The sequence below is a fragment of the Myotis myotis genome, unplaced genomic scaffold, assembly GCF_014108235.1.
Source record: "Myotis myotis isolate mMyoMyo1 unplaced genomic scaffold, mMyoMyo1.p scaffold_m19_p_6, whole genome shotgun sequence".
NCBI lineage: Eukaryota > Metazoa > Chordata > Mammalia > Chiroptera > Vespertilionidae > Myotis > Myotis myotis.
This window is the reverse complement of record NW_023416368.1, coordinates 72,902,038-72,929,107: the sequence shown is the minus strand read 5'-3', so window position 1 is coordinate 72,929,107 and position 27,070 is coordinate 72,902,038. Positions and strand designations below refer to the sequence as shown.

At 37.5% G+C, this 27,070-nt stretch overlaps 1 protein-coding gene and 1 pseudogene across 3 annotated transcripts in view; both read left to right on the top strand.

Moving 5' to 3' along the window:
- The window catches only part of HPGD (15-hydroxyprostaglandin dehydrogenase), a 31,347-nt gene extending 11,101 nt beyond the window's left edge, over positions 1–20,246 (top strand). The window contains exons 4-7 of one of the 3 annotated variants that reach the window (XM_036313142.1): positions 857–953; positions 14,315–14,391; positions 17,273–17,436; positions 18,457–20,246. In XM_036313142.1, the coding sequence (XP_036169035.1) occupies positions 857–953; positions 14,315–14,391; positions 17,273–17,436; positions 18,457–18,595 (477 nt within the window). In that variant the 3' untranslated portion in view covers positions 18,596–20,246. Of the gene's footprint in view, positions 1–856; positions 954–14,314; positions 14,392–17,272; positions 17,437–18,456 lie in introns of those variants that run through there. The other 2 variants (XM_036313143.1, XM_036313144.1) reach the window with 2 other exon arrangements.
- On the top strand, positions 9,940–14,306 carry LOC118658122 (annotated as a pseudogene).
- Positions 20,247–27,070: the final 6,824 nt, after the last annotated feature.

Below are 27,070 nucleotides of genomic sequence, written 5' to 3'. Positions count from 1 at the left end.
CTGTCATCCTTTATTCTAGTTTCATTATGAGGATGCTCGCCATCGCACCTATAGAAAGCAATGGAAGAGGAGTAATATAATCATTTCTTTCTGGTTTTCTTAAAAGTATCAACAATTTTTCTATGAGCATCTTCTTCTACCACCCTTCCCCAACCCAGCTCCTTCACTCCGCTCCAGCCGGCCGCCCCTCAGGTCTTACTGGCCAGAAATGGGTCACATGCCATCTCCTAAACCAGTCTCTGGCAAGGAGAATGGGATTTCTATGGCTGAATTAGATTAATCAGTGTCTACACTAAAGCTGGGAGATCACCTTCCTCTGTATTACCTGGGTGAAAAGTAGATACAAATGCAAATTAGAGTTTTTGTTTTCTTAGATTCTTGTGATATATAATAATGGAAATTAAGGGAATCTACTATCATATACTGCAAGATACAAGGGAATTAAACAGAGGAGATGAATGCAGACTCCTGGGGCATGAGGACCATATGCTTTTAATAAGGGTAAATGAATTTTGTATCAAATCTTTAGAAAAGAAAAAGAATATATAGAATTCTTGATGATGCTGAACATTGAGTTAATGTTGACAAAACACCCTAGGGTTACAATCTTTATCATAAACTCTCAGATTGGGCAACTAAGTAAAGTTTTGCAGAGATGTGATAAGCTCCACAACTTTACGCAAACCAAAGAGAATCCAAGTCAATGACTAGCTTTTTTTTTTAAAAGCCATTTCAAAACCCTTCATCGATAACAGTTGTTGAACTCTGCCTGAGATAGTAGTAAATACATTGGTGTATGATTATATGACAGAGTGTAATGTCTGTGTTGCTTTTCCCATTCATGCCCTTGGGTTAGGTTTCTGTCATCAGTGGAACCTATCTTGGTTTGGATTACATGAGTAAGCAAAATGGAGGTGAAGGCGGCATCATTGTCAATATGTCATCTTTGGCAGGTAAGGACACTTGTTTTGTTAATAATTTCTTATTGGTGATTTGGACCACAGAAGTAAATCTTCAAAGTATATTTATTATCATCTCGGGTTTGAAATTGAAACTTTGTTTAATTTTTGTTTGTTTTCTTAATGGCTCTATGGAATTTTCTATTGCATATCAAACGTTTGAACTGTATGTTTACTTCTATTATTTTAAATTGTGACTTCTTAAGTTATCTTACTGAAATACTCTTTAAACACACACACACACACACACACACACACACACACACACACACACGTATATTTTCCCAGGGTTACTGTTTTTCAGTGATTATTGTGAGATTCCTGATCAGTAATACATGTGAAAGCACCTTTGGCAAAGTGAAAAGTACAAAGAGAAGTTAAGGTACCTCTATGTGATTTTAATAAGAACATGGAGTTTTAATATATGGCAGAAGTAGTGGTTGGGATATGCCGTCGGGAGGTCAAACTTTACCTCTCCTTTCTTAGGGTCTCTAGCTAGGCATGAGAATTAAGCTGACATGAAATAGATTCACTGGAGAAAAACATACAGATTTGTACAGGAACATGGGAACCTCCAATGGAAAAATGAAGACCCAAAGAAGTGGCTAGTCCTAAGTGTTTATAAACGAGGTTCAACAAAGGGAATCAATTGTGGCAACGTAACTAAAGTATACAGGAAGGCTACAGGAAGATAAGAGTTATTTTCTTTTAACAAGGTGTGCTTGTACAGATTTCTCTTGGCCTTGATTCCTGGTCTCTGGTGATAAAAATCTTTCTTTCTTCCTTATTTAGACAGGGCATTTTTACATTGGATTTTTAACTCCTGCTTTCTGGAAGAAAGGGGAGGTCCAAGTGCCTTTCTTGCACCTGTTGTTTTTCAAGTCTCTTAACCTCAACATAATCCTTATGCCAAAGTGGCATGCTTGGGGGTGGCCTAGTCTGCCACCCTTCAATGTTAATCTGCCCTAATAAATGGACTTAATAAATTACTATTGCACATAGTGGCCTCAATATAGAATACTCAGCCCAGGGTGAGGTTCTTGCTACAGGGAACCTCTGCAGTATGCAGTCATTTGGAAAACAAGGCTGGCAGAAGCTCTGTCTTCACTATGGAGCCTTCGAGGTTACTGTGGCATTGGGGGACTCCTCTCCAATAGAAGGAGAACACTGAGGAGGCGTAGCTGCTCTTTTGGACCCCCCCTCCCCCCTTCCCTTTCCCCCCTCCCCACCCAGTGATGGCAAACTTCACTTTTGCTCACATTCCGGTCTGGATTTGCTCTCACGGCTCTTCTACCTACAAGAGAGTCTGGGAAATGCAGTCTAGCTGTGTGCCTGGGGAAGAGTAGATTCCAGTAGACAGTTAATAGCCTCTATCACCACGTGCAATCCAAACTGCTTTACTCGGGGCAGTAGGATTTACTATCAGCTGGTATCATGTAACTCAAAAGTAGCTATCAACCGTCAGCAGGAACTTTTGGAGTTACTTAGCCAGATCCCTTAGTTTTAAAGTTCTAGAAAAGAAATGAATGGTTCTTAAATAGTTCAAAGGATATTATGAAGTTTTAGAAGTATAACCAATAGTGACAGCAAGTCTCAACTATTCATGTCCGCACATAGTGAGACTTTCTTAAATTATCTGGTTGGTTTCCGTTCGTGTGGTCATTTCACAGTAGGTGCCCTCCGACCTTTTCCCCACCTCCCAGCTCCAATAATATCTGGGTATCCAGGTTTGGAGGTACCTATGACCACACCTGTGTCTGATTGTCACCATTTTCCTCATTCCTCTGGGAATAGACGCTCCTTAAACCACCAAAACCTGCCACCAGTGGAGACTTAGGAATCTCCTTTAGAAGGTCTCTTAAGGACAAAATGGCATCCCTAAGGTATTATAGACCTAATTCTATAATTTCTTCAGGATAATCTGGCTGTTATTCCTAATATGACATCTACGAATTTCAATTCTAAGGCTAGATTAAGAGGTAAGAGCATGGGCAATATGTAAAATATTTGGCCTCAAGGAGGACCAAATTTCAGTTTCTGGGAGGCTGAAACCTTAAAGGTAAATTGTCAAGACTAAATCTACATGATTTAGAAATAAAGCCATAAGAAAGAAATACATGCATGATAGGAAAATTAACAAGAACTATTTAATTTTTATTTAAAATATAAATGTGAATAAACTTGGATGGTGGTCAAGAGACAATTGCATGGACTCTCTCTCTACATCTGGGAGGGCTAGCAAAGCTTAAACCTGGAGCACTATCCAGGAAGCCCCTTGCCCTGTGTCACTGGAGGCACTGATGTCTTCTTAGGAAGGCTGGAAGGCCTCGGGTTGGATCAATTTAGGACTCTCTGGATGACATTCTGTACCATAAGAGGAGGTTTCCTTCCCTAAAGACCATAGATAGAGAAATGCAATGTAATACTGCCTTTTATCCAATAAGAACATTCATTGAGTACTCCCCGTTTCCATGATACTAGTTCAAATACTGTGTGTGCAATGATCTCACTTAATATTCACAACAATCCCGTGAAGGAGATTTCATAATCTCCAGTTTGTGGATGAGGGCACCTCGGCAGGAGGCTTTAAGTTTCTTGCATTAGTGTTTAACATCTAGGAAGCAGCAGGGCTGGAATTCATGTGTAAGCAGCCTGATAAAAGACCTCATGTCTTATCTGAATTGTCTAACTCTTCTATCTATGGTGTGTCTGGTAATCTCTCTTACCATGTCCATCTTAGCCCATGAAATAAAAAAATATATATTAAAAAAATAATTCTTACAACGTGATTAAGCCAGTGTAATTTGCTAGTATCTTCAGGTCTCTTGGGCACTGCTTTAATATATTTTTAATGCATTTTTTATATATTGGCGAGATATATTTATTAACAATAAAAATGCCTTAGCTTTCTTGAGGTCTATGGATCTTTCTTGTGGAGCAAATATTTCAGATTGAAAATAAAAGTGAAAAATTATTAATATATAATGAGTTAATATAACTGACAATAAACCTCTATATTTTAAATTAAAGGGCAAAAGCATAAACCTACAATTCACAGAACAGATAGGACAAAACAGCTAATAAACAGGAATAAATGGTCAGTCTCATGAGTAATCATGATGATGCAAATGAAAATAAAATTTAATGTGTTAGCTATCGGATCAAATACTCCTGACTGGCCAGAATGTGGTGAACGGGGATTGGCAAATACTGCTAGTGTATGTGAGCCACTGCTTTTCTCTTACAATTATGTTACTAAACCTTCAGTGGAATCTTAATTTTTTGCCCCATTTAACACACAGAGTAAAGTCCTGAAAACATTTGAGGAGCTTACCAAAGTCTCAAGTCAAAACATGCCATTGAGAAGAGCAATTTGGGGATTACAATTAGAGGTCCACTTGGCTTTCTTGGCTAAGAGCTTGGTTTATCATACTACCCATCCCTGGGTGTTAATTCTCTTCTTACCTATCTGAGAGCCAATATTTGAAACCATTATAAACAGTGTATCTTTGTCTCTTCTACTTGATTCAGTACCTTCACCAGTATGAAGGGAGGCACCCTCCTTTCTTGATGCTTGGCCTCCATACCCGGTGCATTTATACTGTTTCCTGTTGCCAGTGGCCAACCTGGACAGCCTTTGCTACCTCTCTGCCCACCCAGGGCTTTGTCACTAAGGTGCCCTCATCTCAGAGAGAATATTAAAATGTATTATCTTGTGTTCTGTCCACTCACCAAGAGCTTCTATTCTTTCCATAATGAGATTAGTTTGACAAAAATGCAGAATGTTATAATAGTAGAAGATAAATGTGGACCTCTCTGGCTGCACACTTTCCTCAGAAATGTTATCAACTGTTTTATACCCTTGCAGTCATACCATATTGGTAGAGGTCAGCCAACCAAAAAAGTCTTTGAGAAGCTCTAGAGTCAAATTATTTTTCACCCAGCTTTATTGAGGTATAATTGACAAAATTGTAAAAAAAAAGTATTTCCAATGGTTGCTTCCTCTTGTTTTCCAAACTTTCCTTCCTCGTAGACTTGTCCTGTCCTCATCCTTATGCTCTCCCTCCCCGCCCCCACCCCCACCCCTCCACCCCCCACTCATTCTATTAAAGGCTTAGCTGTGGGTTACATTCAACTCAACCAGTCTATCATTATGATCTCTTGCATAGATTCGGTGGAGTCCTTCACTGTCATAGTAAAAACCTTGACACACTGGTTTGGGCAGAGGAGTTAATGAGTAATGACCACTGACGCAGAGCAAACCTATCAAATGCAATTAATAAGTTTAACAACCATAGGAGTAAAGTGGAGGGTGATTCCTCAGCATGTGGAGGGGAGGGTGTGCTCCAGTCTGGAGGCCCAGAAGTTGTTCTGATCATTGCTAACCACATAGACATTTCGATACGAGTTTTTATTTGTAAACATAATATATAAGCCTGTGCTCATTTTGCCACATTCATCCTTAACTATCAAAAGAGAAAAAGTTGGAAGGAACAACAGGAAAGAGTGAAGCTGGTTTAATGTAGATAATTAAATGTCTGTGTTCCCATAAAACATCCCATAAGAGTCAAATATGCTTCTTAAATATTTAGTTGCTAAAATCGGTATGAAGGACAAAGTAGTTGTTGCAGGAAAAAGAATCTGTTTATAATCCTGCTTCCATCTGCCCACATACTCAGCTACTGAGGTCTTGCTATTTGGGGGGCATCCTCTGTGCCTTGAAGTCACTTAGTGGTGTTTTGTGGGAGATCCCATGGAATCCTATTTACTCTGAGCTGGAAACATTAGAACCTCAAGAAAACACTTGAAAATCATATTTATTTTTAGCATGTCTTAAATATCAATGCAGGGACATACTCACTTGCACTATAAGTTTTATCTAAAACTAGAGGCCCGATGCACGAAATTCGTGCAAGAGTAGGCCTTCCTTCCTTCGGCTGTGGGCACTGGGTTCCCTCTGGCATCCAGGACGAGGCTTCCCTCGAAGCCCTGGCTTCGTCCAACCGAAAGGACATCCAGAAGGACACCCAGTCTAATTAGAATGTTATGTTTTCATGATTATAAATAATATCATTAGCTTGCAGTTTGTGTTAAGGTGGAAGTGCTAAAATTACTACTTTAAGTAACAAATTCAGGTTAATCAAACATATGTTGATCATTTACAGAAAAAAAAAAAAAAAGGAGAAGGGAGCATAAAAGTAAGCCCCTCCTTACTTACTTTTTCCACACCAAAAGCTATATAATAAGTATCTTGAATCAATATGGCAGGATGAAATAGCATAGCACGGGCCATTTAAAGAGAAACAGGACATTGAGTTGCAAGGTGCTCGGACTCCCATGGCCTGAAATGTCACAACAGACCAGAATTTTCAGGCAAAAAAACATTGATCACCTCCTTCAACTCTAGGCTAAAAATTAAAAAATCATGTGGTTCCACCTCTGCAAATATGCTTGATACAAGGCAAGGGGCCTAACAGAGTTAGCAACTGCCAGTTCCAGGCTTTATTATAAATTATTGGCTCTGTGATATCACATTTAACTTTTCAAGTCCCTTTAATAGAAGTCAATTTAAAAATCTTCAGTATCTATATAGTTGAACAACTACTATCAAACAAGCTTCATAACTTGGGAAATGTGGTAAGAATTAGCAGTAGTAATAAAAGTAACTTTATTTGCTATATTTTAGGGTATATCATGGATGAATAAGCCTATATTTCTGGATATTAATTGGTCAGATGCCAACTATTATAAATATGTGAGCTACCTTTCTTGCTTAGTCCTGGCACAGTTCTCCATGGTGTTCACTTTGTAGTCTTATGGCATAAAATTATTAAGAAGACAGACCAGAAGGAATAAATAAGAAAGGTTAAGTAGTTATAAGTTGACCTTTTGAGGAATGGATAAATGATGTCGTTTCCTAGCCTGGGGAGTGAAAAGACTACTAGGTAATATCTTCTAGGATTTAACCTGCATAGATATTACCTAAGCACTTTGTTTGTGTGCGGATTCTGACTCGGTAGGTCTGAGAGTGGGCCCTGAAATTGTGATTCTGATCTTTGGACCACACTTTGCAGAACCAGTCTCCAGTTTGCAGAGGGATCTTCTTTGAGTCACTAGGAAGCTCATCTCAGCATAGGCAATGACTGAATTTTTAGGAAGGTGGATTTTGGTGGAACATTAGGAGCAATTTTCTGAGAATTAACAATGTTAATTCTTGAAGTTACCTTTCTGGAAAGCTTTTAATTATAGAAGATGTAGTTTCATGAAAGTTTATGTCACTTTTTATGTCAAGTCACACTTCAGACCTTATTTGTTATGGTAAACATGAGATTGAGGGTGAAGGCAGCATCAGATAACATGTCCTGTCATGTGGGAAAATCACATAATGGGGAAGTCCACCAGTTACTTTGGTCAGCTTTCTGCACGAACATTGATGAATAGATTCTCAGTAGTTCTCCTTTTTTCCCTCATATTAGAGAAGTGATAGTTAAAAACAGAAAGATGGGTAGACAGTTTTGTGTTTGTGGGAGGGTTTTTTGGATGGTAAAGAAATGTGAGGAATTCAGATTTCTGCTTCCTGGAACTGCTGCTGAGTTTGAGTTGTCGGGGAAAGATCAGTATCCTTAGATTCTCAACTTATTTTTCTAAGTTTAATTTCTTTAGCACTTCTATATAGTCCATTTTACAGCGTTTCTATTTATTCAAAAGAAAATGATGATATAGTACACTTGCCTTATCTGAGCAGATTTCAGTTTTTAAGATAATTTTCTGAGCTTTTATCTTCTATGAGATGTAGGGATTAAAGTTATGTCTTTTAAATATAGGTAGAAAGAATATTAAAGATGGAAAAGCAAATATAGAAATGTAAATTATGTTTTATTTTTCTAAATGACTTCTTTATTTCTCCTATAATTTCATATGTAATTTCCAGGCATTTAATTTTTTTAATAATTATCTCATCAGTCTATGGCTATTTGGTGTTATTAACCTGAGTGGTTATAGAAAATATGTCTCTGTTTTATGGGTCGAATCTCTCCCTCTATTGATATTTTTTTTCCTAAATCTATAGTTATGATAGACAAACACCTGTTACTAATTAGACATGTTATAGTTTGAAAGCCTTTATACAAGTCTATAACTAAACTTGCACAATGGTGGGCCTAGAATAAGTATTGGAAAGTGTGTACTTTTTAAATGTAAATTATTCATTTTTAAGTACAAATAAAAGATTTCTCATAACATTAAACAAAATGACATTTCTTTAGAGACTACTTTCTCATTGTCACAATCCTTTGCTTTGTTGTTTCTCTTAAGTCCTTTAATAGTAAGACAAATAAGTTCCCTGTGCATATGGGAATTAATTTGCAAGATTTTAAAAACCCAAATTAATTCCAGTAACTAACTGGTCCTGTGTCATTCTACTGGCAAACCTTCCCTAAAGTTGGATAGGGTTGATCTGGCTGTTCAACCAATCAAGTGCTACCCTACCCCTGCACCTGGGGTCCTCCCATTGGTTTTACACATTTCAGTAGGGTATATTTAAATATTACTTCATTATATATATATTTCTTTTTGCATTCTTTTTTTTTTATTATTATTAGTTAAGGTATTACAAATGTGTCCTCATCCCCCCCCATTAACCCCCAACCTCCCCCCCACACACAAACTCATGCTCCCATCCCCCTGTTGTCCATGTCCATTGGTTTGGCTTATATACATGTATACAAGTCCTTCGGTTGATCTCTTCCCCTTACCCCCGCCCTCCCCTACTTTCCTTCTGGGGATTGATAGCCTGATCGCTGTTTCTCAGTCTTTGGGTCTGTCCCTTTTCATCAGTCTATGTTGTTCTCTATAATCCACAAATGAGTGAGATCATGTGGTATTTATCTTTCTCTGACTGGCTTATTTCACTTAGCATAATGCTCTCCAGTTCCATCCATGCTGTTGCAAAAGGCAAGAGTTCCTTCTTTTTTACCGCAGCATAATATTCCATTGTGTATATGTACCACAGTTTTCTAATCCACTCATCTGCTGATGGGCACTTAGGCTGTTTCCAAATCTTAGCTATGGTGAATTGTGCTGCTATGAACATAGGGGTGCATATATCCTTTCTGATTGGCGTTTCTGGTTTCTTGGGATATATTCCTAGTAGTGGGATCACTGGGTCAAATGGGAGTTCCATTTTTAGTCTTCTGAGGTAGCTCCATACTGTTCTCCACAGTGGCTGCACCAGAGAGGTACTATACATAGATCTTAGATAAATGCACTTCTATAAATCCTCTCGAACTAGGATAAGCAACAGTCCACAGCTTGTCAAGATCCAGAAACTATTCCAAGTTAGGATTCTCTACCAGGTTTTAGTGGCATTTTAGTGCAAAAGATACATTTTCCTAAGAAGGTGCAAGGCGGATAAATAGGTAAATAAGTCAATAAAACAGGACTTTAAGATGTTTCATTTTAAGGGAAAATGTTGAACTTTAATTTATATTTTTATAAAAAAAGAATAGCAAATAGTAATGTTTATTATTTGCCAGGCCCTCATTTCAGTATTTTATGTAAATTATCTCAAGCAAGACTCAACAGTAATTACTATTCCTACTCCATTTCACAGAAGAAAAACACAGTGGTACAAAGCAGTTACCCCTCCAAAGCTAACATAGCTCATTATGGTGGATTCAGGATTTGAACTCAGACAGTCTGACACCCAAAGTCCAAAACCACTGTGCTATAATCCCTCTTGATAAACTCGATTAAGAGGACATTTTTAAATGACTAAATAGTATAAGAAGTAACATTCTGGTAAAGTTTATTGGGGTGACATTGGTTAATAAAATTATATAGGTTTCAAAATCTACAGTTCTATAATGCATCATATGTATATTGAATTGTGTGTTCACCACCCAAAGTCAAGTCTCCTTCTGTTACTGTTTACCCCCCTTTACTCTCTTCTACCTTCCCCATCCCTCTTTTCCCTCTGGTAATCACCATACTATTGTCTGTGTCTGTGAGGTGGTTTTGTTTTTTTTGTTTTTCTTAATCCCTTCACATTTTCTGTCTCTTTTGCTTAGTCACTTTCCTCTACCATAGAGGACTGCTGTGTATAGTTGTGTAGATTGTAAACCACACACATTAGGGGGTACTATTTATGCAAACTACCACATGAATGGTGTCCCCAGAATCCATACCATGAACACTTGGCACACTTAGCACAGTGCTCCATGTTGACCCTTATTACCAGCATCAGAACACATTTTGTTTGAAGCACATAGAAACGTTATATTTTGGTGTGTGGGTTTAAGGTAAGTAATAGAAGTATGGTTAACCAATACTGAAACTAAACCACAATAGCAATAATGCTATACTTATAAAGAAAAAAAAATGTGTCTTAAGAACCAATAGAAAATGTTTGATTTCTAAAAATTTTTCACCTAACTAAAATTTTGGATACGGTTGATCTGGCTTGAAAAAGAGTTTGTCTTCCTCCATTTAATATACCTTTTCAAAGCAACAGACTGAGTAGATAGTAAACCTCTCAATTGAAAGTCAGTTGAGCTGCTTGAACCTCTCACCTTCCTCCCTGAACAACATGAGCTTCCGCACCTGCTCCAGCCTCTCCACAAACTACTGGACCCTGAGCTCTGTGCAGTTAGTGGCAAGCCATCGGGCCCAGCTGGCCAGCAGCCTGTCCAGGGTCTATGCAGGTGCTGGGGTCTCAGGCTCCCAGATTTCTGTGTCCCACTCCACCAGCATGTGGGGCGGGTGGGGGCCTGAGGACTTGGCTTCAGGGATGTCCAGGGATCTGGAAGGTATAGGGGTCATCCAAAGTGAGAAGGAGACTATGCAAAATGCCTGAATGATCGCCTGGCCTCCTACCTGGAGAGGGTGAGGAGTCTGAAGGCTGATAATCAGAGACTAGAAAGCAAAATCTGGGAACACCTGGAAAAGAAGGGACCCCAAGTCAGAGCCTGGGGGCATGATTTCAAGACCATTGAGGACCCAAGGGCTCAGATCTTGGCAAGTTCAGTGGACAAGGCTCACATCACTCTACATATTGACAATGCCCATCTTGCTGCTGATGACTTCAGACTCAAGTATGAGATGGAATTGGCCATGCACTGGTCTGTGGAGAGTGACATCAATGGGCTTCAAAGGCAGTGTGATTGACGACATCAGTATCACTCAGCTGCAGCTGGAGGCAGAGATGAAGCTCTCAAGGAGCAGCTACTCTTCATGAAGAAGAACCACGAAGAGGAAGTAAATGGTCTACAAAACCAGATTGACAACCTAGGTTGACCATACAGTTGGATGCCCCCAAATCTCAGGACCTCAGCAAGATCATGGCAGATATCTGGGCCCAGTATGAAGAGCTGGCTCAGAAGAACCAAGAGGATCCAGACAAGTGCTGGTCCCAGCTGATTGAGGCAAGCACCACACTGGTCACCTCACAGACCACTGACATAGGAGCTGCTGAGATGATAGTCAAGGAGCTGAGACATATGGTCCAGTCCTTGGAGGTCAACTTGGACTTGACAAGAAATCTGAAAACCAGCTTGGAGAACAGCCTGAGGGAGGTGGAGACGGGCTATGCCATTCAGATGGACAGCTCACTGGGATCCTGCTGCAGCTGGAGGCAGACCTGGCCCAATCAGGGGCAGAGGGGCAGCATCAGGCCCAGGAGTATGAGGCCCTGCTAAACAAGGTCAAGCTGGAGGCCGAGATCACCATTGACCAGCTCCTACTGAAAGAAGAAGAGGACTTTGATCTTGGTGATGCCCTGGACAACAGCAACTCTATACAGAGCCATTCAGAAGACCAGCACCCACAGAATTGTGGGTGGCAAAGTGATGTCTGAGGTCAAGGACACCAAAGTTCTGAGGTGTTAAGGCAGCAGGTGTGGGGCACCCCTTGGGGGAGCAGGAGACCAAGAAAAAGTTTATATCATTGGGGGGTGGGAAACAAAGTCATTTGGAAGGTAGGGGAAAAAAGTTGCAGATCACTAACCCATCCTACCTATTGGACATATAAGAAGCAACAGTTAACATCTACATGTATTGTGGAGATAAAGGAAAGTTCTCTATTTAACTAAATTAATTGCAACTTGCCTAAATAAAATAATTGAAGAATAGAATTATTTTTATTATTTATAATATCCTCAAACTGGAAAGATCCCACATATCCATCAGCAGGTGAATGTATATACAATTGATAAGTTTAACTTTACAGTGAAATACTATTCAGAAAAGAAAAATGAGCTATTGATACACACTACCACATGGATGAATCTCAAAATTATTATCCTGAGTGAAAGAAGTCAGACAAAAAAGAGTTTCACTACATGATTACATTTATGTAAACTTCCAGAAAAAGCAAACAAATCTATTGTGGCACAAAGCAGCAGATCGGTGGTGGCCTAGGGGAAGGGGAAAGGCGGGAGGAAGAGATGACAAAGGGACATCAGGAAACTTAGAAAATGGATATGTATGTCTATTACCTTGATTGTGGTTGTGGTTTCATGGGTGTCCACGTATGTCAAAACTTATATTGTATGTCAATTATACCTTAATAAAAATATAAAGAGAAAAGGATGCACAATTTCTGCACATCTGAAATTAATTTATGCAGCTTTTGATCTGTATATTATCAAAAAGTGAAACAATGCAAGAGCAAATGTTTTTGCAGGATAGCAGTGAAAATGTCATCGAAATGTTACAACAAGATTCATAAAACCAGGTGGCATTTTTAAAATGCAAATATCTTCTCTTTCTGGTTGCACGCTCCTCCGTTCTACCTTTAAAGGAAAGAATATGCCTTGTGCTTGCTTGCTTCTTAAACAGAAACAACATAACAGTATTTGATATATTGTACGTCTGTGACTCTTTGAACTAGCTTGGGTTCAGAAGTTCAGTAGCTCCACTTACGTAACAGAAATTCATTCCAAATTCAACTTGGACATTTATGAACAGCATCCCTGTGCTCTTTGTGGCCGAGTCGACTAGCTTATCGCTGATGTAGGTTCACTCTGCATTTCCTGCAGTCCGTGGACACCATCCCACAACCACACTGCCTCTGTCTGAGAAACATTTAAGGAGAGGGTAAAACAGCAACCATTTATTGCCTCCATCTCAACTCCTCATACACCTGTGTACACTCTGCAGGCATCGTGACTTCTTGTTGACTGATATTGCCAAACGTAAAGTAATTTACACATTTACTTAACCTACAAGCAAAACAAAACAAGAAGGGAACTACCTGTTCCAGTACTTTGAGATCACGGGGCGGACGCACAGTGTGTGAATTACCATTCTCAGGATTTAAATTGCTCTTGGCAGGCACCCAGGGGGTGGTTAAGGTCTGCATTTATTGCTGAACTTTGGCACAACATGCTCAACTCATTGGTGGTGCTCTGGAACTAGTTAGCTGGGTGGAGATGAGCACGCCTCAGCAGAATAATTGAGCGTTATTAGCATGACTTTTGGTAGTAATATCATTAGAGTAATCAGGGATCACTGTTTCTTGACTCAGAAATCATGAATTTTAAAAATGTGAAAATGAGTTACTTCAAGAAATTAGATAAAAATTGAAATATACAGACAGCTGTAGTTAAAAGTCTTACTGTTGATTAGATGGAGAATTGACAATTATGAGAGATAGGCTGGATAGTAATAGTTACTAGAGTAAAAGGAGTTTTTCTTGCTGATTTATTGGCGGGGAGGGGAGAATTGGACTAGGAGGTAGGGGAGAAAAGATGCTATACACTCTAGAGTACTGCTTTTTCTCCAGACCATGAATTTAATTATGTTTTTGATTAGTTCCTATTGCCTACATGTGGAAAGTTAAACAAATTCTAATATTGTTTGAATACTGTACATGATTATGAAAGGAAATGAATTAAAACCATAGATTCTCCAAATTCCATTTAAGCAATTTAAGCCTCTTCAGCCATTTGGAAACCTTTAAAAATGTAGACTATGTACTTTTAAAAATCCAGGCTTAAAGACTGAAAATGAGATGGTAATTTACTGGGTTTAAAGACGATTCTCTATAAGTTTTAGATAACATTGACTTCTCTTGACAGAAAGTCGGGGAAACAGAAAAAGTTATATATCGCTTTTGATTGCATCCCTCAGCTATAACTTACCTACAGTGCATTCTGGGCAGTGCAGTAGATAGAGATCATGGAAGGAGTGACCATGATAAGACTAGTGAGTTCTACAAAGCTGTCTGGTGATTGTTTCAGTGTATTTTCTAGATTAATTTTAAAATGAACAGGCACAAATTATTCCTTTGCATAGCTATGATTGGGTTTCATCTGCTTATTGTTTAATAAAATTGTTTAAATTTGTTGTCTGTTTTAGGACTCATGCCAGTTGCACAGCAGCCTGTTTATTGCGCTTCAAAGCATGGCATAGTTGGATTCACGCGCTCAGCAGCGGTGAGGATGTAACAACCACACTATCTCTTTTTCTCTCTGTACATGTGTGTAGCAGGAGTTCTATACAGTCGAGGGGAATAAGTTCAGGATTCAGTGCATCTGAGTAAAGTAAGAATATTATAGTTCAGTCTTTATTATAAAAAGATAGTTTTAGATCACATAAAGGACCAAATAAAGAATAGATCATTTTATTTTTTTTATTGATTTCAGAGAGGAAGGGAGAGGGAGAGAGAGATAGAAACATCAATGATGAGAGAGAATCATTGATTGGCCGCCTCCTGCACACCCCCTACTGGGGATTGAGCCACATCCTGGGCATGTGCCCCTGGCCAGAATCGAGCCTGGAACCTTTCAGTCTACAGGGCGGCGCTCCACCCACTGAGCCAAACCATTTGCAGCGGTTCTCAACCTGTGGGTCATGAACCCTTTGGTGGACAAACGACCCTTTCACAGGGGTCGCCTAAGACCATCCTGCATGTCAAATATTTACATTACGATTCATAACAGTAGCAACATTACAGTTATGAAGTAGCAACGAAAATAATTTTATGGTTGGGTCACAACATGAGGAACTGTATTTAAAGGGCCAGAAGGTTGAGAACCACTGAGTTAGGGTAAGAATAGATCATTTTAAAAGGAAGTAGATTCTGAACATAGATGTGTTATTGAAAAATATTCTAAGACTACATAATGGGAAGATAGTTTTTAATTTTAAAATTGACTCCAAATCTAAAAAGTATTAACTTCTGCTTTCCTTAAAGAGAATTTGCAGTATGCTTCAGCCATTACCTGTCACTGAGTAAGAGCATAGGGGCAGGCAGAAAGGGTGGGGCAGGAATTCGCTGGGTAGAGTAGTGAAGGATGATGTCTCCATGGAGCCCTAGTGTGTAAAGTGTGCACAGCTTTAAAAAAAAATTTTAGACCTAATCGATCACATACATTGATAATGTAAAAGGGGCCCAGCCGGCATGGCTCAGTGGTTGAGCATTGACCTATGAACCAGGAGGTCACAGTTTGATTCCCAGTCAGGTCATATGCCTGGGTTGTGGGCTCAATCTCCAGTTTGGGGCATGCAGGAGTTAGCCAATCAATGATTCTCTCTCATCATTGATGTTTCTATATCTTTCTCCCTCTCCCTTCCTCTCTGAAATAAATTTTTTAAAAAAGACAATGTAAAATGGGAATGCTTTCCTTTCATAATAACTGAAAAAAAAGGTAACTTGGATGAAGCTAGATGAGCAAGGGAAAGTAGGATGAGAAATGACTAAAGATGTAAGCAAGAGCCAGACCAAGAGGGTCTTATGGGTTGTAGTAATGAGATTTTATTGAAAGTGAAGCCATCGATGTATTTTTTACACACAGGAGTGACAAGATCAGATTTCCATTTCAACAAGACCATTCTGACTGCTAGTTAGAAAATATGTTGAGAGGACACATGTAGAAGAAATGAGGAAATTGGGAGGTCTCAGCAGTGGTTAGTCTAGTGAGAAATAGAGTCCAGACAGATGAAGAGAAAAATATTAACAACAGAAAAAATACTAGGATAAAGAAAACAGATGTGTGACCAGTAAATGTTCAATCATAAAAGATAAGAAGCTCTCACAATCTTAACTTAAATTCACTGGAAATTTAATTTCCAAAGGCTTAATCTTTAACTCAACTTTTGAATGAATACATAAAGGTATTAAAAATCAAAGTAAACCTCAAAGACCAGAAATCTCATATTTACAATTGCAAGACTGGGAACTTGTACAGTCAACTCTTATTTCTGATAGTTATGGTCTATAAAATCACTTTTAATCACTGAATTAGCATTTTCTTGGAGCCTCTGGTTACAACATTTTGGTCAATTAATACATATGTTAATTTCTGTGTAAAGTTTTATGTGAATTTTTTGTTTAAAGATACCTTATTTAATATGTATTGTATTGATGTTGAACTCATGGCCAACAGCACTTATACCTCACACTTGAGTGAAGCTTATTTAACACACATATTTTCTTGGTAAGGCCTGCTTGGGAACACTAGACATCGATTCAACACTATGCTTGGGCGAAGGGGCATTTTAAATAGCAAAATCACAAACAAAAAGCACAACAATAAGAAAAACATGGACTAAATAAATGCACTGTGAAAAGGAGACCTGTTTATAGTTAGAAGAACTAAAACCAGAAAACAGAGTATTATTCTGTTGAACCTCAGTTGGAACATTGGCATTGGGCAATTCAAGTTTCTCCCTGCTCTGTGGCTTGTCCACAAATTACCGTGAAAGCCCCAGGGAATTGGGGGGTTACAGATTAATTTTGCCAAGTAAGCAAATGGAATCCCCAAATAATCAACTACATTTTGTTTTACAGCTAGTTCCAATACATCAGTGGGGTGAAAATTAAACCAAAGATAGTCTGAAAATACTTAAATTTGTCTTCTAGATAATGAAGAGTATCTTTAGAATCAATCAAAGTCTTAAAACTTTCCACTAACAGTATTATTTAAGCAACTATTCTGTTATTCAGCCCTAATCTTTGAAAGAAAACTTGGGATATTAAGTTTAAGCCTCAGCTTCTTACCTTCAGATTCTGGCAGTGTTCACTAGATAAGAGCAAGTTTAGATAATTAAGTATTTTCAAGAGTTTTCCAGTAATATTCATTTAAAAAATTTAATTAGATGAGGCTTTCCGAAATTAATTCAACACTTTAGATACATATTCTTTTACTTTCTGCTATGAACCAACTTTAATATTGCCATTGTTATAAAGCCACAAGGATATCTGACTAGTGTTTTTCCTATCAGAGCCTTTGAATAGCTTTAATTATCAGTCTGTCCTATGCTGTGCATTTGCAAGACTACTGAAACCTGAAACTTTCCTCTTCCAATTGGCAGATGGCTACTAATCTTATGAACAGTGGTGTGAGAATCAACGCCATTTGCCCAGGCTTTGTCAATACGCCCATCCTTGAAACCATTGAAAAAGAAGAAAACATGGGACAATATATAGAATATGCATACCACATCAAAGATATGATGAAATACTATGGGATTTTGGAGTGAGTAAAGCTATACCTATCTTTTTTATTTGATGGAGCAAAGCACTATCTACAAATAAGCAATAAAAAGGGGGAGGGGGAATAAAGTTTTAAAGTTGAGAAACGAATGCAAACTTCAAAGTTTGACTTTGGCATACTCTGTGAAAGAAAATATCTTTTCTGGGTTTCTGAATAGACTGTTTCTACATTATGAATTTTGCATTAAGATATAGACAATGCATTATGAATACCTTCAGCCACAATCAGATATAGTGTAAAAAGGTGATGTTTAGTTATCTTTGGAAGCAGTGATTCCTTATCGGCCTAAATTCCAAACTGCATTTACTTATACCCTTTGTGAAATTTCATATGGCCCCCTAACTGCAATCATTTTTATACTAAACAATGGATCAACACGTGTTTGGTGAACAATGTCTGAATTAGAGCAGTCAGATTTCACAGTACAAAGTCATAGCTATCCTGCTGATGGAATCAGACCATCTGGGATCAGAGCCCGACTCCACTTCTGACCATGAACTTCTCCATCAAACTCAGTTTTCTCACATGTGAAATGGGGATAATATTAAAACAAACTTAGGGGACTTTTGAAAGTCCACAAATAAGTTGATCCATGTAAAGTACTTAAAACAGCAACAGATTCAGTAACAGACATGCAATTAATGTTAGCTAAAATTCTTTCTATTTTTACTCGAATAACATTTCTTCTGATAAGTCTAACATGTACTGGTAGAATAAAGATGAGAAAATAATAATTTTGTCAATGTAAATAATAAATATAAATTCATAAATCCTTCCTGTCAAAATGATATCAGGTTAGGATTGGAAATCTACTAGTTAATTTATCATCTAACTTAGTTACTATCTAATTGAATAAAAGATAAAAAATGTTTATCAGCTTCCTGATAAACATTTTCCTATTACATGTTAAAAGTAGTAAATTATTCAAAAGTAACTAAAAACTGAAGTGAAAATTATGCCTTCATCTTTAGTTTAAAACACCAGTGTTTCCTTTCCTTTTAGCCCATCAACAATCGCCGATGGATTAATAACACTCATTGAAGATGATGCTTTAAATGGCGCTATTATGAAGATCACACATTCTAAGGGAGTTCATTTTCAAGACTATGATGCAACTCCACTTCCTGTAAAAACTCAGTGAACATCTTCTATATCAGCCATAACTGAAGATAAGCACAAGTGACTTATATTCAGACCATATCTTCATTCGAATATAACTTTCAAAGTGAAATGTTATTGTATGACACTTCCCTTCATGCACTTGATGTTAATTTTTTTCTAAATGATTAGTCAAATATATAGAGAAAAAATTGGGGACTGTCAAAAATATGATGTGAATCAAAGCTAGATTTTGATCCTTATGGTCTAGGTAATGATTAAAACAAAGGATATTCAAGGAATATTCTGCTTTTCAAAAAAAAGTATTTAAATTTGTGGTTCATAAATATTGTTTTTCAGAACATCATTTTAAAGGGGATACTTGAATTGTTATTTAAATCGAACCATATGTAAAAAACATGCCTCATTTTGTTTCAATATTCGCATTTTAAAAGAGGGAGGTTACTGACCATGGCAACTATTTAGTAACAATAACTTTTATGTATATACCAGCTTTCAGCTGAACATGTCACCTTTTAAAGTTGTGGCCTATTTGGCGGCAGTTAAGGAATAAATTACAGTGTGCGTACAATCCTAAATGAAAAATCTGATGCATGAAAAATGACAGAATGTAACTGGCTGAGTTGTTGATTCACAGTTCAGCTTCCCATCTGGGAAAAGCGGTTTTTCCCTCTTTGCTTACTTTAAAAACTTTCATTGAGTCCAAAAATCTCAGGAATGAAATTTGTAATAGCTACAGCAGAAAAGATAGTGCTCCTAAAATGTTATATTTAAGATACACTTATTAAGAAAACAAATACAGACGTAATTTTTTTCAGATTACTTCTCATTTATTTTTACTAATTTCAAAAGTGCCTTCTTTTTAATGAGACTCCCCCCCCCCCCCATCTCCAGAAGTTACTTAGTGTTCTATGTATAGCGATGCAGAAGAAGCCAATTTGTTGCAGCTTCCACTGTAAATGTTTTTGTATGCTCGGAGCCATAATCACAAGAGGTAAAAATAGCTGTGGTGTATTTCTGTTTTCCCTGTCAGGTCTTTTAAGATGGGATCATTAAGTGCACCTGCTTTGGGCAACCCTATTCACAAGCAATAATTAAAGCTAATAATAGTGAAAGCACAAGATTTCTAACTCAATCCTTTCCTCTTATAACTTATACAAAATACAAAATGTAAATGTTGTATGAGTGATTCACTGTGTCTGCTAACTCCAGAGCTCCCAGCTTGGAACAAAATTTATCCACCTGAGATTAATAAACATTTCCTGGAGATCCTGGAGTGTTGCCATATCTTGCTCTGTTTTAATTCTGCCATAGAGAACAAGTTGCCTTCACTTTTAAAAGGGAATTTGAATATGAGTAACTGTCGTCTAGATCTTCACATAATGTATTTCAAAAGCCACCAAGAAATGAACATCAGTGACTGTCTAATAGAGATAAATTGTATAATTAGCACAACCTTATTTGTACATCACGGCAGTGACCAATCAGTGAATAACATGGGTACTATATGTGGTGTGTCACTTTTGTATGTATTTTTCCACTGTAATGTTTAAAGCTGTAGCTTAAGCTTTTCATTCATGGATAATTCTTTGTATTGGCAGCCTTCAGTAAACTTTGTACTTTGATTTTCAATTTTTTTCAAATTAATAAACTACGCAGATATTTACAACTGAGTAGAACTAAAAAATGTGATTTATATTTTAAAAAGTTATTTTACATTAAAATTTATCTTCTATAAATAGCTTTAAATAAATCGATAATGTTATATGACATCTCTACATGCTGGTCGAGAAAAAAAATAAATATTAAATTGGGGGGAGGTTTAGTTCCATTAATTGTATCTTTCAGTGAAAATCCTAATGTGAATAATATGTATTTTTCAAATGTCTTTTCCCTATACATGAAGTAGGGCTCGCAGAGCAGCAAAACTAAAAATGTGTGGGCACTGAAAAAAGATTGAGATTCGCTATTGACATTGAAATGTCCAACAAACCTATTTTTTTCAATATAACAATAGTCTTAGACACTTATAATACCATTTAAGATACAAGTGATGATGTCAATGATTTCCATCTATGCTTTATTTATTCATAAATTTAGGACACAGAAGAGGTCTGGAAATGTACATTTTTAATAAAATCTAAAGTCATTCCCATACTAAATATCATTTGATAGGTAGCTTTTTTCTTACATTAGAATTTCAAAAGGCACATTTACTGGTGCCCTGGAAACGGTGATTGGATCTAAGGTCACAAGTGATATCATCGGTCCTCCATCTCTGTGCTCTTGTTGGCTTCCCTCCTAGGCAGCTTTCTTCATATGATGCTTCCAGGAGCTACAGCCAGATTCTCTCCAACCTCCAAACTGGCAAAACAAGAGCATGTTTTTGGCAACAGAGCTCATTGGCCTTTCTTAGCTTATGTGCAGATTACTGAGACATTCGTGTAGTCAGAGAGATACCAAATGACATGCCTTCCCCAGAGCTGGTAGAACTGGAGGGTGCTGGGGAACACAAAGCATGGGCAGGAAATTGACTTGCATCCTATGGACTAAGAAAAGGAGAGGGATAATTTTCAAGAGGAAAATTAGGCTGCCGTTACCAGAACAAAAACCAGAGATAACCCCTGTAGGTTAAGACAGAGTGAACAAAGGATTAGTTATGCCTTAATCCTTTAGATAAATTCCCACAGACTACCGTGGTGCCTATAATATGCCTAGATCCATGTTTTTCAAATTGTATGTATCATGTTGGATGGGATATGACAGAAGAAAATGAATAAAAAATGCAGCAGGCATCTCATGCATATATCTTCATGCTCATTCTCAATGTAAAATATATTTCTTATCGTGGGCCCAAGTGAAAAACGTTCAAAAGCTACTTATTTTAACATTGACTGCAATCACTGCCTCCAGACAGCCTTCATTTCTGAATTTCTGACTGTTACCATTTTAATCCTATAGTTCCATTCAAACTTATTAGCACCACTTCTAATTCTCCTTACTAAAATTACATCATCAGCATATAGTTACACTAAATTTTAATAGGGTTTTGTAAGTTTACCTTTGAACCATTAAACTATTCCCCATCCCCAGTTTTCAAATAACACTGACACACATATATTCACTCATTCAACAAATAATTACTGAGCAATTTGGGGGCAAAATTTATATATACACAAGTTTTAGTATAGGGTGTCTTATGTAAATATTAGTGCAGACACATATTGATTAAGGACTGATCTGGAAAATGGCACTGAAGTCTGAAAGAATGTATTGGTTACAAAAGTATTAGAGCCTGTCCTGTGTGGCTCAGTGACTGAGCACTGACCCACGAAACAAGAGGTTCCTGGTTTGATTCCCCCTCAGGGCACATGCCAGGTTGCAGGCTCAATCCCCAGGAGGGGATGTGCAGGAGGCAGCCAATCTCTGTTTCTCTCTCATTGATGTCTCTATCTCTCTAGCCCTCTCCCTTCCTCTCTCTCTAAAATCAATTTAAAAACATTTTTTAAAAAGTATTACAAGAGAACTAAAGAGCCAAACGTGGAGTGATGATACAACCCAGTGTCAACTGGAAAACAGAAATAATTAGGTATTCCATCACTGAAAATTATTTATTCAGGAAACACAAAGGATTGCAATCCAGAACATGCAGACATGGTGAGCTACTTGCACACACTACCCCCAGACAAAGATGCAGAAGGAAACTATAGAAAGGAAAAGAAAATCAAGAGGAGGGGTGGTTACAGCCACAGAGCTCTGTTGTAAACATTGAGTTCTTCCTATACGGTTCTCATGATGACATAGATAGACTGCTTTCATTTGAAATTGTACAGGATGGTCTATTAAGTGCAATCAGGCAATGAAAGGAAATGGCAATGTAAAAATTGGAAAGGAAAAAAACTATCATTATTCTCAGTGGATGAGACTATTAATATATAGAGTGTCCAAAAAAAGTATACACATTTTGAATGATTATAAAGTCAGTGTTTATTAACATATAGTTCATTTTCAAAATTTAAAATAATCTACAGAAATGAATATATATATTTTGTCAATGCCTGTTTTCAAATCAATAACTGTTCTTGTCCAGGCCCTGCTGGTAATGTGAAGCAATGGAATTGCAAACATCAACAATCATTTTGTTTGGTATTTGCGGGCCCTCAATTCGTCAACTGTAGCTGGTTTTGTACCATAAGCTTTATCGTTTATGTATCCCCATAAAATAGTCTAGTGGATAAATTGTCTTTGTTCAAAGCTTAGTCTGGCTTCACCCATTATTTAAATCAGTTAAACCTGAAACAGTGAAAATTGAGTTACCAGCTTTTAAACTGTGGATACATTTTGGGGTTGCTCCCCCCAAAATGTATACATACTTTGAATAATTATAAAGACAGTGTTTGTACTTCAAGTGCATTTTCAAACTTCCAGTAGCATTTTAGGATGAATCTCCTTTGTTCAAAGGTTAGTCTGGCTGAAAAGAAAGAAACATCAATTGAGCCTTCAGCTGTTAAAGTGTGTATATATGTTTTGGGGACACCCTGTACAAAAGTACAAGAGATTTAATATTAGAATTCATGACGACTTTAGCAAGTGTTATAGATTAAAAATATGACAACCGTTCTTTTTAGCTTTTCCAAACAAGAGGTGGAGTTTATTTCTCCCTATCTTGAATATGGGCTGGCCTTGTGACCTCCTTTGTCAAAACAATGCAGAAGAATCAATAGTGGGTGGTTTCTGAAGAAGCTTTTGTATGCATGTGTCTGCTTTTGTGCTTGAAATCCTGCCACCTCATGAACAAGCATGAGGAGAGCCTGCTGATGGATGAGAGACCACATAGAGAAGAACCAAAACACTTTTTATTTGCCAGTTCCTAGCCAACCCAGCAGCCAACAGCAGGGACTGAGTGAGCCCCATAGGAGATTAGCCAAGGCTGACTCACAACAACAGAACTAAGGGCTCAGCTGAGCCCAGCCCAAATTGCCAGCCCACAGAGTTGTGAGATAAATAGTTGTCTTAACCTACTATTGTATGGGTTCTTTATAATGCAGCAATTGCTAGCTGATGCAGGAAGGCTCTGAAAACAAAGATATTACAGGAAAAAAGTGAAAATCCTAAAACAGAAAAAAAGACATTTAAAATAGAGCATGTTTAATAACAAAAATTATTAAGTAGCTTCTGGCTTTCATGGGAAGGAAGGGAGAGAAGGAGGGAGGGAGGGAGGGAGGGAGGGAGGGAGGGAGGGAGGGAGGGAGGGAGGGAGGGAGGAAAGAAGAGATAAAAAACAAACCTAAGAAAGCTTGGTCAATGCAAAAAATCTCATTGATGGCATAGGAAAGCCATCCAGGCAATCAGAATTTGAGAGACCAAGACATTGGTGAAAAGAGAAGCTCACCAAAACAATTGTAGTGTTTTTGGTACTTTTCCACTGAGGCCAATTTTTAAATTCACAGAGATGAGAAACTAGCATAGCATGACTACTAAGTTGCAGAACAGTAGAATAAAACAGTATTAAAATGTTATAAGGCTGGGGGTGGGGATTGGAGTTTAGGACTACTAAAACATCAGAATTTGAGAGGAAAGATTATCTAGAGAAAAGAACTACAGAAAAGAAAGATCTGGACCAGGTTCACTACAGGCCATTCAACACTCCATAAGCAGCTAGGTTTGAGAAGCAGACAAGCTAAGTATAAGGTGGCTGCTAAGAGATTGGAAAAACTAAGCATAGCTCTCATCAGATTACATGTGGGGGAGACAAAATAATGACGTGTCCTTTATGATTGTGAGGCAATAGAAAATCTCCCAGGCTTTCATTTGTGGCCCCCAAAAAGCTGTACTTTACAAGTAAGGGCAAACCAGAAATAGAGACCAGGCTTTACAGAGACTGAACCCCAGGCTCAAATGAACTTAATTCCTTATTAGATTTAACTGATGTACCACTATTTTACTTGTCTGCCATAAGCCAATGAAACCTTCTCTGGAGAAAAATTATCATCCAAAGCTTCTCTAACTTTTGTACACAACTCCTAGCATTAAATTAAAAATATCTAAACTGAAACAAAAAAAGAAAAGGGAGATGGACAATAGAGAAAAACAGCATGAGAGAAATATGAAACTCAAAGCCGTCTAACATAGGTACAAGTAGAGTTTTAGAAAAGAAGAAAAGAAAGATCAAGGCAGAAGGAAAATTTGAAAGTAATATTCAAGAATTTTCCAAATGTAATTCAAGCTACTGATTTCAGAAACAATGCAAATGACGAGAAGAAAAGCACAGCTTGCCAAATGATAGTAAAAACTGCGGGAAGCCAATGACCAGACCCAAACAAACAACGAAGGGGGGAAAAGCCAGAGGGAAAAAAAGGACAAATTATCTTTAAAGTCACAAAAGTAAAATTGGCAAGTGTCCTCATAACAGAAACTACATAAGTCAGAAGACAATGAAATAATATTTCAAAGTTCCAAAACAAACAAACAATAAAGCTAGAGTTCTATACATGCAGAAGAAACACTTTCAAAATTAAAGGTACGATAAAGAAGATGTTTAAAAAAAAAAAAAAAAACAGAGAATTTGTTACAACAGATCTACATTCAAAGAAATGTAAGCAAGGAGTTTTTCGGGCACCAAATAGGATACCCGGATGGAGGAAGAGAGAGGCAGGGAGGTATAAGGGGTAATGAAAAAGAAAAAGGTGTGAGGAAATAAAAAAGATTTCTTGTATTAAGCAATGAAAATCATCACTTCTAGGATTAGAAATATATGAAAACACAAAAGTCAAGAGGAAGCAAGTAGGAAAGTGTTCTAAATTATTTATATTTTCTGGGACATGGTAAGAACCACTAAGTACTATTAGATATTAAGAAATCAATAGTGTTTAATGTAATATACAAAATAAATAATGTATAAACCAATCAGAGAAAGACAAATACCATATGACCTCACTTATATGTGAATCTAATGAACAAAATAAACTGATGAACAAAACAGAACCAGAGTATGGATACATGGAATAGACTAAAAGATGTCAGAGGAGAGGTGGGTGAGGAGGGCTGGATGAAAGAAGGTGAAGGGATTAGCCACAGAATGTATATGCATCGCCAGGGACACACAATCAGTGTGGTGAGGGCCAGAGTAGGGGCAGACTGGGGCTGGGTGGAGGGGGGAAAAGAAGGAGGGAGTGGGAGACATCTGTAATAGTGTCAACAATAAAAATAAATTAAAGAAAGAAACACAATAATAGTTGATACATCTAAAGAATAGAAAAAAGAAAAAATCAGTATATATAATGAGAAACCCAATAGAAAACAAATGGGTGCATGAGTAATGAAATTGTAAATGCAATCATCTTTACCTCTCTCTACAACCCCCAATGGTTTCCCATTGCAGTTAGAATAAAATCCCACCTGTTTTCACTCCCCTTCTGTCTGACTTCTCTCTAGGCTCAGGAGCTTTGCTGACGCTGAAATGTGTCAAAACTTTCTCTCCCCTCCAGGCCCTTGTGCTCAGTCTTCTAACTAGATGGCTCTTTTCCCACATATTATTGGCTCTAATATAACCTTCTCAGTACGACCTCCTATTACCACTACTCTAAATTAACCTATTTAGCAATTCTACCCTAGGCTATCACATCACCCTTGTTTTTATTTTTATCTTTATAAGACTGATTCTCTGTAAATTTATCTCTGCTATTTTTTTTTAACTTCATATGGTTTTTCTACTCTACCACAATATAAGCTCTATAGAAACAAGAACTTTATCTGTTTCAATTCATAGAACATGGTGTGCATGAAGTAAAATGAATGAGTGAATGAATGAATGAATGAATGAAATGTCTATTAAAAGGTTAAAGCATCCTAAGCTGCCTTAAAATATATAAGTTCCCTATCTGACTGGTGTGGCTTAGAGGTTGAGTGCTGACCTATGAACCAGGAGGTCACAATTTGATTCCCAGTCAGGGCACATGCCAGGGTTGAAGGCTTGATCCCCAGTGTGGGGCATGCAGAAGGCAGCCAATTAATGATTCTCTCTCTTCATTGATGTTTATATTTCTCTCTCCCTTCCTCTTTGAAATCAATAATATATATATGATATATATATCATATATATTCATATATAATATATATATATATATTCCCCCAAACTAGATGTTAATGTTTCCACTCTTCTTTGTACTGATCAGATGACTTCTGTGATATTATGTTTGAGTTTAAGTATCACATTTTAAGAGGGCTTAAAAATCTGGAGTTTACGTTTTATCTTAAGTGCAGTGAGAAAAGTATACAAAACTTCAAATTTTGGAGTTGTTATAAAGAAGACAGAAGAGACATAGTTTTCTCCAGGGAATAGAATTATTAGTAATTGGAGATACAAGGAATGTGGTATGAGGCACCATCAGAATTAGGATACTCTAAATGAGATTACATTTGCCCTGAAAGCAGAAAATTCATTGATCATTGAAATGGTTGAGGCTGGCAGCCACCTATTAGGGATATTGTACACAGC